The sequence below is a fragment of the Camelus bactrianus genome, chromosome 32, assembly GCF_048773025.1.
Source record: "Camelus bactrianus isolate YW-2024 breed Bactrian camel chromosome 32, ASM4877302v1, whole genome shotgun sequence".
Taxonomy (NCBI): domain Eukaryota; kingdom Metazoa; phylum Chordata; class Mammalia; order Artiodactyla; family Camelidae; genus Camelus; species Camelus bactrianus.
Genome location: NC_133570.1, coordinates 15,224,571 through 15,234,868, shown reverse-complemented (window position 1 = coordinate 15,234,868; position 10,298 = coordinate 15,224,571). Strand labels below are relative to the sequence as shown.

Sequence of the window (10,298 nt, the reverse complement as noted above, 5' to 3'; positions counted from 1 at the left end):
TCTTGGATTTAAAATTTTAATTTTTTTTCTCAGTCTTGATCAGTGGTTTCCTGGGGCTTGGAGTAGGTGGAGGAGCTGACTACAAAGAGGTAGGGAATAACACTTTTTTTTTGGCAGGGGGTGATTATTCTATATCTTTATTGTGTTGGTGTTTACATGACTATACATTTGCCACAGTTCATAGAACTGTACCCTAAAAATAGGTAAATTTTACTGTATAAATTATACTTCAATTTTTAAAACCCTCAAATTATTTCTCAATTTTAATTTTTAGGAGTATAAGTATAGTTAGAAATAACCTATATGAACAAAAGCTCTCTAGAATTTGTCAGCATGTAAAAGGGTCCTGAGACCAAAACCTTTTGAGAACTACTGAGCTAAAACATTTCTTTACTAAAGCAGTTGCAATTGCTTGCTCTGGAGTTGGGGTAATTGGTTAAATGGAAGGGCAGATTCTCTCTGGCTCTAATACTGTCCATTGTGGTAGCCACTGGCCACATGTGGCTATTGAGTACATGAAAAATGTCTGGTTCAAACTGAGAGGCATTTAGTACAAAAGAAGAATGTAAATTAGCTCATTAATAACTTTTACATATAAATGACAATATTTTGGACATATTGGGGTCAAGTAAAAGATATTGATAAAATTAATTTCACCTTTTTTTACTTTAATGTGGCTACTGGAAAATTTAAAACGTTGGCCTTCCATATATTTCTATTGGACAGTGCTATTCTGGAGACACGCAGACTTGCCTGCCAATCTTGTTTCCACCACTTATAAGCTGTGTCAAAAGACTTATTACCTGTCTAAACTTCCCGTGTTTCCTGGGATGTAAAATGTGGGTAATGTTAGGGTTAGAGTGAAGAATGAATACGATGCTGTACACCAGAAATTGACACAGTATAAACTGGCTATACCTCAATTAAAAAAAAAATGAATACGAATAATGCATACCTAGCAATGCACCTAAGTAAACAATAAATTTGGTGGCTGTTATTATTAAAGCCTCAATTGCTCTATAGATGCCTCAGATGGGCCACATGCTCATTAAAGTTCCTTCCTCTGCGACCTAAAACAATAATAAGACAATAATACTGTCCGAAGGCAATAATAACTAACGGTGGCCAAGTCGTGACCCTGCTTTCAGGAGGGGATCACCCTATTCACACTGAAAAATAAAAATGACCCAGGATCCCTTCTGGAAGTGGGACATCTGTATTTACGAACGGAGCCGAAGCAAAGCTAAAAAACCAAGCGGCCCCCGGCCGCAAGGCCTCCCTTAGCAACCGACGCCGACGCCCGTTGCTAAGGGGGAAAAGGAAGAACAAGTCTGAGGTCCGTCGGCTCTAGTCCTCCGGTGGCAGTCACTTCCGTTTCTCCCCGGAGCCCGTCCTCGGCCTGCCTTCCCCGGAGGAGCTGGAACGTTGGCCGCGGGTTCCGCCGCCTCGGGAGCCCTCGGAACGCTGGGTCCAGCCGCGGTGGTAGCAGCGGGGGCGGCGGCGGGCCTCCCGCGCAGCCGCGATGCTGAGCTCCCGGGCGGAGGCTGCGATGACCGCGGCGGACAGGGCCATCCAGCGCTTCCTGCGGACCGGGGCGGCTGTCAGGTGAGCTTCGGGGGGCGGGGCGGGGGAGAGGCCGGGACCCGGGTGCTTAGGCTGGCCTTGGGCGGCCCTTTCACGCCCTAGTCAGAGTCCCCAGGGCTAGGGTGAGCATTCTGGAGGCTTCTGCGTCCGCAGGGGTTGGAGGCCCAGGCCTTGGGGCGGGCGGAGCGACGGGCCTCTAGGGCTTCCAGGTCTTAGGCAAGGCCAGTTCTGTCCCCAATCCCCAGTTCTGCTGGCTCCTCCAATTTTATCAGTGCCCCCTGTACCTCCCTCCTCTGCCTGCCAGTGCCTCCCCCAATCCTGTCATTGTCCCCAGAACTTCCAGGGGCCCTCAGGCTTATCAAGGCCCCAAATTCTGCCAGTGCCTCTTGAAGCTCTCAGTGCCTCGCAGTCCTTCCAGGACCCCTTAATTCTTTCAGGATACCCTCCAACGCTTCAGGACTCCCCAGTAATGTCAGTTCCTGGCCTGCTAGGGTTCCCCAATCTTGTCAAGCTCCCGAGTCCTGCCATGTTTCTCAGACCTTGCAAAATGCCCTGGCCATGTTAGCGCTCCTCCTACCCCCATAATTTTTTCAGAACCCCTATTCCTTCCCCACCCTCTAGTTATGCCAGGGGTCCCTTAGTTTGTATGGGTCCCTAATCTTATTCATGACTCCTTATCTTGCAAGGGCCCCTAAACCAATCAGGATCTCTTAACCTCTTAAAGCTCCCAGTCCTGCTAGGACCCCCAGTGGTGTAGGTCCCCAGTCCTGTCAGAGTACCTATTTCCCTTCTATTCATCCTCCCATGGGCTCCAGGCTTCAGAGCTGAGTACTGCGCGCGCCCCCTCCCCCTTACTGACCCTAAATGACTGAGACCCGTTGCTTAGGTCATTTCCTCCCCGTGTAACTGGGGCAGGTCTGAAGAGCTTATTATGCCAGGGCTGGAAGTCCTCAATGGCTGTCCTGTCCAGTGGCCTTGTTCTGTAGATGGGAAATGTGTCTTGACATGGCCTTGCCTGTGGCCCTACAGATGACCTGACAGCAGAGCTGAGGGGAGAAGCCAGGTTTTTTTCACTCCCAGGCCCCACTATGCTCCTTGTGGGATCTCCAGAGTCACCATGTACCCCTGGGGTTTTTGTCCTCGCCCTGCTTAGAACCCGGGCAAGTCCTCTCTCCCATCCCTTTAACATTCTGTCTTTCAGTTTCCCCATGAGCTTCAAGGTTTTAAGCACAGACTTGAGAGCCCTATAGGCATAAATTCAGATCCACACTCCCTCACGCACTTTGACAAAGTTGGCTACATCTCTTAGTTTCCTTTTCTATAAAAATGGAAGCAGTACTAATATATTATAGACACACACATATATACATATCCAACACATGTTCAGGTATATATTACACATATATGTATGTACATACATGTTATTGTTTGCCTTAGTGGAGATACATTAACTGTGTAAAGACAATGTTTTAAGTTGCTGGTGAGGGGAAGAGTGTAGCTCAGTGGTAGAGTGCGTGCTTAGCATGCACAAGGTCCTGGGTTCAATCCTCAGTACCTCCATTACAAAATAAATGAATAAATAAACCTAATTACCACCACCCACCCGGAAAAATTTTAAAAAATAAATTGCTGGTGAAATTTCTTTATTTGTAGTAAAAGAATAACTTCAGTGTTCAAGTCAAGACTCAAATTAAGAAATTTGTAACTTAATAAATGTTTAGAGGACCTTTTATACTGTTGTATATCTCCCCGCCCCATTTAATAATCTAAAAGATAAATCCATTTCTATATTTCTCCAAGTCCCAATCATTCAATACATATTATCAAGAATCTACTATGTGTCTTAGTGTGTGCCAGGCACGATCTGAACCCTTGGGATGTGTTAGTGTGTAAAACAAAGATCCCTGCCCTTGGGGACTTTGTATTTCAGTTGAGGGAGACCAACAATAAACGTGGTGAATAAGTGAATGTTCTGGTAGAAGGTGGTAAGTGCTACGGTAAAAAGAAAAAGTAGAACTGGGTAAAATGGACCAGGAGTTCAGGTTCCAGTAGTTTGTTAGGAGTGAAGGGGAGGTGGGAGAGCAAGCCCAGCAGTGTGACCTCGGGGAATAGCATCCAAAGCAGAGGGAGCAGCAGTGCAAAGGCCCTGGGGTGGGAGCATGGCCCTGATGGCGGCCAGTTTGGCAGCGGAGTGAGAGGCAGAGCAGGAGGAAAGCCCTGGCTTCTCCTCTGAGTGAAATGGGGCTTTTGGGAGGTTGTGCTCTGACTTAGGTTTTAAATCCTAATGTCCAAATGTGCTGATTTTTGAGATATAATTCTATACTGTATGTTACTTTAATTTGAAAGCTAGACATTTGGTGAGCCAGTGGTTTATTTTGATAAAACACCATTCCCTGTATACCTGCACCTATATATACACATATTGCATTTGTTTTGTTTTGTTTTTTCCACCTGCATGTATTTTATTATATACAAATTAAAAAGAAAACACACATAGGTGAGGAGAGTATAGCTCATTGGTAGAGGACATGCTTAGCATGCTTGAGGTCCTGGGCTCAATCCCCAGTACCTCCACTTAAAGAAAAGAAAACATACTTTACAAATAACTATTATCAGTTATTTAAAACATGAATAATAATTTCTTCATGTGATCGACTATCCACCTTATTTTCCTGATTTTCAATTTTTGTTGTTGTTCTTGTATACAGGTTATCTCATTTAACCTTCACCCTTAAGCAAATGTTTTCTTAGCACAATCTGTAATTGCTATCTTTTGAAAAATGTTTTTAATTGAAATATAGTCAATTTACAATGTTGTGTTATCTTCTGGTGCACGGCATAGTGATTCAGTTATACATATATATATTTTCCTTTTTGTGTTCTTTTTCTTTTTTTTAAATTTTATTTATTGTTTATTTAATTTATTCTTTTGGGTTTTTTGGTGAGGAGTAATTAGGTTTTATTAATTTATTATTATTATTGTTATTGTTGTTGTTTAATTTAACAGAGATGCTGGGGATTGAACCCCTGACCTCGTGCATCTTAAGCATGCATTCTACCCACTGAGCTATACATTTTCATTATAGGCTGTTACAAGCTATTGAATATAGTTCTGTGTAACATTGCATTTGTGATGAGGGGAGACAGTAAACTTATCTTTCTTTTTTAGATATAAAGTCATGAAGAACTGGGGTGTCATCGGCGGGATTGCCGCTGCCCTGGCAGCGGGGATATACGTGATTTGGGGTCCCATTACAGAAAGAAAGAAGCGTAGAAAAGGTAAGGAGACCTTTGCGTCATGGTCTGTAGACCTGACCCAAACCCTTGTTATCCAAAAACAGTCCCAAAAGGGCAGGGCATTTTTGGTTCTCTTATATCTTCAATTTTGTGAATAGTACTTTTCTTTTAAATAGAAGTTAATTTTAATGACTCATTCTTTCATACCCTGTAGTAAAACAATTTACATTTCACACCCTCTAAAGTCTTGAGTTTGAGACATGCTTTGTAAAGAAAAATTTCAAGTGACTTAATTGTCTTGAGTGTTCTCATTAATACGGCCATTGTGTTTTTCAGTAGTGCAGCTGACTAATTGTGCGATGCACTTGTGCCTTCACCGAACAGCTGCTAGTCACTAGTCAGTGTTTCAAGTTAGTTTCTTCATTAACACAAAGATCTATTTCCTGATTTTAAAAAAAAAGCTTGCTTTTATAAATGTTGCTCTACTCATATTGATGAAAATTCAGCCCAAGCAAATAAGTAAATAAATAAAAGAGACAGACATAGCAAAATGTTGATCATTGTTAAATCTGGAGATGGTTGTAATTGGGGTTCATTGTATACCCTCTCTTCTCTTGTGCATGTTTGAGAACTTTCATAATGAAAGAGTTTTGTTAGTTGGTTTTAATTTCAGCAGAAGAGGGAAATGTGTCAGATTTTGTTGATCTCTTTGCAGAAGGAGTGATCAGAACGGCAGTAGTGGTGTTCTTTTCTACTGATGAGAAGAACAGAATCATTGTCCTGGGAAGCAGGAACAGAACAATGGTTTCCTTCTGCTGGGAGAAACACTGCTTTCTTAACAGAGGAGAGAGACAGAGGGAGGGAAAGAGAGAGAGAAGTTACTAAGTGTTTCTGCACATTCACTGTAAACCAGGCTGTGCCAGACACTCTGATAAAGTTTCTAAAGTCACACGGGGCCCGGACCTGCCCTTCTGTGGCTTACAGTCTCCCGCAGGAGCAATACTAGGACCGGGCCTCGGCTGGGATAGAAGCCCCGGCCCCCTGATCGCTGTGGATGAGGACTTCTGAGACTGGGATTTCAGATCCCAGGCCGCGGTGCAGGAACTCTGGGTCCCAAATGGGAGAGGAAAAAAGAGGTGGTCCAAGGTGATGTGCTGTTCTCTTCTGCCCCCAACTTTTCTAGGGCTGGTGCCTGGCCTGGTCAACTTGGGGAACACCTGCTTCATGAACTCCCTGCTGCAGGGCTTGTCCGCCTGCCCCACTTTCATTAAGTGGCTGGAAGAGTTCACCACCCAGTACGCCCGGGGTCAGAAGGACCCCGCCCAGCACCAGTGTTTGTCCTTAACACTGCTGCGCCTCCTGAAAGGTACCTCGCTGGGAATTTAAAGGGGACTGTGTGCATTTTCAAAGCAGCAGCGCAGATGACAGGCCAGGGGATGACAGCCTTTGTATAGGAAAAGACCATACAGACCATGATGAAAAACACATTAAAGGGTCAATAGATACAAACAGGTGTTTTTTAAAATCAAAGATGTAATCATTTATTTAAAAAATTATCAGCTTAGGAGCAGCTTTTTAGGGAAGAAAAGAAATCCCCTGCCATTTAAGCATTTTTGATGGTAGGAAGTCCTCTGGTTTCAAAAACATTAAAGTTAAAAAAAAAATCTTAAGCCTAGGAAATACAGTAATTCGCAAAGGAAATAATACAAATGTGTATTTAGATAGATGCAGAGTGTATCTAACAAACAAAATCAAAATACTCATATATTCAATTTGGCCGTCATTGAAGAAATATAAATAACGTAACAGTGAGGTACCAATTTTTTTGGCCTGTCAGCAGGCATTGAAAAAACAAATCCAACAATCCTGACCTGTTGGGTGATAGGTCCGTACATGCAGATGGTTGTGTAACTTGGGGCAGCCTTTCTGGAAAGCAGTTTGGAACCACAGAGTAATAGCTTGCAACATGTCCAGAGCCATTTGACCTAGTGATTCGGTGGACCGTGGTTCACGCTAGCCCGAATTGGCGTTCCGAGGGCAAACAAGATTGGGAACAGCCGCACACCGGCCCCGAGCTTGGAGAGCCACCATATGCACGTCCTTGGTAAAGGTTTTAAGAAGCCACCCATCTAACTTCATTTTTAAACCACCTTTTCTGACTGTAGAGCTGGTTTCTCCCCCCATGACATCTGGGCACCCCCTCTCACCTGTGCATACAGATACCAGAATCTGCGGATGCTCAAGTCCCTTTTATAAATGGCAGAGTGAAACCTACACACATCATTGCATAAACTTTAAGTCATCTCTGCTTTACTTATAATACCTGATAGAATGTCAATGCTGTGTAAATATCGTGCGTGGTAAACTCAAGTTTTGTTTTTGGGAACTTTCTGGAATTTTTTTTTTTCCCGAGTATTTTGAATTCTTGGTTGGTTGAATCCGAGGATATGGAACCAGTGGATATGGTGAGCCAGCTGTATGCACAAAGATCTCCAACACCTAGTTGTAATGGGGCGATAAAAGAAAGAATGTGTTTATCCAACAGGAGAATGATTAAGCAGTCATTCTAGGAGTTCCTGATACATTTGGATGTCAGTCCCTTATCAGCTATGTGATTTGCACACCTCAGTCACTTTGGCAGCTGCACAGTGTCCACAATGTTGAGACACGCCGGTTTACTTAGCCATTTGCTTCTGGTGCCGTCAGATAAGCAGGCTGCAGTGAAGGTTTCCCTGTGTACGCGCATAAGCTAGGGGGAGCCTGAGAAAATTGAACTGCTGGATTGTAGGACATGAAAATTAGTAGACGTTGCCACATTGCCCCATAGCATTTTAGGCAAAATTGGGCTAAAGGAGACCTGAAAATTTTCCTTGGGAAGGAAAAAGCCAGAAGGGCAGCTCAAGGTGTAGGAGGAAGAAGGAAGGGGAGGTGCCTCTCCTGCCTGGCTACCTTTGTTCTGGAGGTAAAGGTCTGACCTGGGGGTATATTTGCCCTGATAAGCTGAGCTTCAGGGCCCCTTTGCTGCTGCTTCTCCCCAGGTCACCCCCCTTTTCACCAGCCGTGTTCTGACAGGGGTGGGGCAGGCGGTGTTCAGAACTTCCAGGATCAGAGCCTGAAATATTCAAAGCAGTCTCCAGTTCACTGACAGCAGCTCAAAGGGAAGAAACTGGCCCGCTTAGTTTATCTGGAGAGTCACGGAACTCCTAGAAACCCGGCTCCTGTATTTTTATCTCCCGTGCACTAGTAGTACTGGGCCGGTGTCATATACTGGCCCATCATAATATGCTTTGGGAAGGAGGATGGTCAAGATCAGGAATCAGCAAATTATGGCCCTTGGGCCAAATTTGGCCCACCACCTGTTTTTGTGAATAAAGTTTTATTGAAACACAGCCATGCCCACTTGTTTACATATATCTGTGGCTGCTTTTGCGCTGCAGTGGCAGAGTTGAGTAGTTGCTACGAAGACCTACAAAGCCTAAAATGTTTACGATCTGACACTGTAGAAAAAGTTGGCCCACCCCTGATCCAGATGGAATTGTAATATAAATTTATAAGTCCGTCAAACTTTTATATTTACTTATGAGGCTTGATTCTACTTTGATTGAAAAATGAACCACTCAAAAGACCCTTTCAGCCTGCCTCTTAGAGCTTGATGCTTTGCTATGAGAATCAGAAACTGAAATGCAAACAAATACAAGTGAAGGCCTTCCGGCCATGGGAAAGAGCCCCGTGGCGGGTGGTTAGGCAGCGAGTGTGGCGTCGGACCAGATGAATGTTTAAGGGCCCTCTCGTCCCTCAGAGTTGCGAGTGAAAATCATTTTATTCAGTATGAATCTTACAACAATAAATTATTGATGATAGTAATTCAGATATCTGAAGGTCAATTACTTTGTTTAAACACTGCAGCCTCGTGAAACATTACATTCATTCAACAAACGCAGAGTGTCTGATAGCATACTAAGCATGGGGTAAGGCTGCGGGGAAGAACAATGAAAGATACATAATTCCAAGGTGCATTTTACAGTCCTTAGACGTTGAACCAGCTTTGACATGCTGTGAGGGTGTTCTGGTCAGCTGTTCTGCTGGTTCACATAGTGACCATGCTGCCTTCTTTGTTTCCAGCTTTATCCTGCCAAGAAGTTACTGATGATGAGGTCTTGGATGCGAGCTGCTTGTTGGACGTCTTAAGAATGTACAGATGGCAGATCTCCTCATTTGAAGAACAGGTGAACACAACATTCGAGACAGGTTTACTTGGAGAATCCTTCCCTCTGATGAGCTGGGGCCTGAGCTCGCCATGCTGGCTAGGCAACAGCTCCATTGGCCGAGGAGGGTACAGCTCTGTGCTAGGGCTGGTTCTTAGCGTGCACGACATCCTTAATCCCCAGTACCTCCATTAGAATAAATAAATAAACCTAATTAACTACCCCCCCAAAAAAGAAATGTGCTTAAAAGGTTTAATTAAAGACAATGGGGGAAAACAGGAAATAAAAATTATTTAAAAGAGAAAGAGAACAGCTGTAATGCTGTGGCCAGAAGAGTCAACATGAGTTATTGCAGTTGCCTGGCCTGCGTGGACATGTCTGTGCCGTTTCAGACAGCCCTGGTGTCCTGGGACCAGGCCATGAACTTCATTCCTCCTCTCCTGATGGAAGGTTTGCAGGATAGGGTGTAAACATACAGTTGCCAAAGGGCCGAAAGCTTTTTAATTCTGGAGTGACTTTGCATTTCAGCGGATGATGGGGACATCTGGGTCCTTTGAGAGAGGCAGGTGGCTTCACCTTAGAGGCTCAGAGGTTCATGTGAGATCCTTTTTTAGACCATACCTTCTTTAAGTGGCCCCAAACCTTGATCAGCTGCCTCATGCAGCCCCACGGCCTTCCTCCAGCTACTCCCACCCCCCTTTTCCACAACTACAGCCTTATTGTCTTTCTTGACTCTGGCCACCCTTCTCCCCTTCCCCAGAGGACGAGGCTGAGGCTGAGAGAGTAAAGTTCTAGGGACCAAAACTTTAGCTCCCGGTGATGTTCACTTCTGGGGGTACATCCTCCCCCCACCATTTCCGGGTTGGTAAGGGCTGCTTCTGCCTCCACCATCCGGCCCCTGGACCAGAGCCTTTGGGCTCCCAAAACTGTGGGGCTGAAGCGAGAGGCATTTTAAAACTCTGCAAAGCGAGGTGGGAAGGCTTCCTCGCTCTCCTTATCTTTAAAGATGCTCTCTGTGTCCACTTTGATCTGAAGCCGTGTTTTACACGTGTTACTTTTTGACCCTGATGCCGCCAGTATCTCTACTTCCTCACAATGCTTCTGCATTAATCCACTATATGTTGAAATGTTTTTCCATTTAGAAGTTACTTTTTTAAGTAACTCCTCCTCTGGCAACTGGAATTTTTTAGCTACAGTTTATGTTTCTCTAAACTGAGAGAGTGACTGAGATTTAGTCCCTGAGGACGTCAGATACCTTCTCAAAGTCCTGCT

The 10,298-nt window shown here is 44.5% G+C and overlaps 1 protein-coding gene across 2 annotated transcripts in view; it reads left to right on the top strand.

The window, feature by feature from the left end:
- Nucleotides 1-1,378: 1,378 nt before the first annotated feature.
- Nucleotides 1,379-10,298, top strand: part of USP30 (ubiquitin specific peptidase 30) — a 27,364-nt gene continuing 18,444 nt past the window's right edge. The window contains exons 1-4 of one of the 2 annotated variants that reach the window (XM_074356787.1): nucleotides 1,379-1,605; nucleotides 4,754-4,863; nucleotides 6,005-6,187; nucleotides 8,944-9,047. In XM_074356787.1, coding sequence (XP_074212888.1) covers nucleotides 1,523-1,605; nucleotides 4,754-4,863; nucleotides 6,005-6,187; nucleotides 8,944-9,047 — 480 coding nt within the window. In that variant the 5' untranslated portion in view covers nucleotides 1,379-1,522. The remainder of the gene's footprint in view (nucleotides 1,606-4,753; nucleotides 4,864-6,004; nucleotides 6,188-8,943; nucleotides 9,048-10,298) is intronic. The other variant, XM_074356786.1, reaches the window with a different exon arrangement.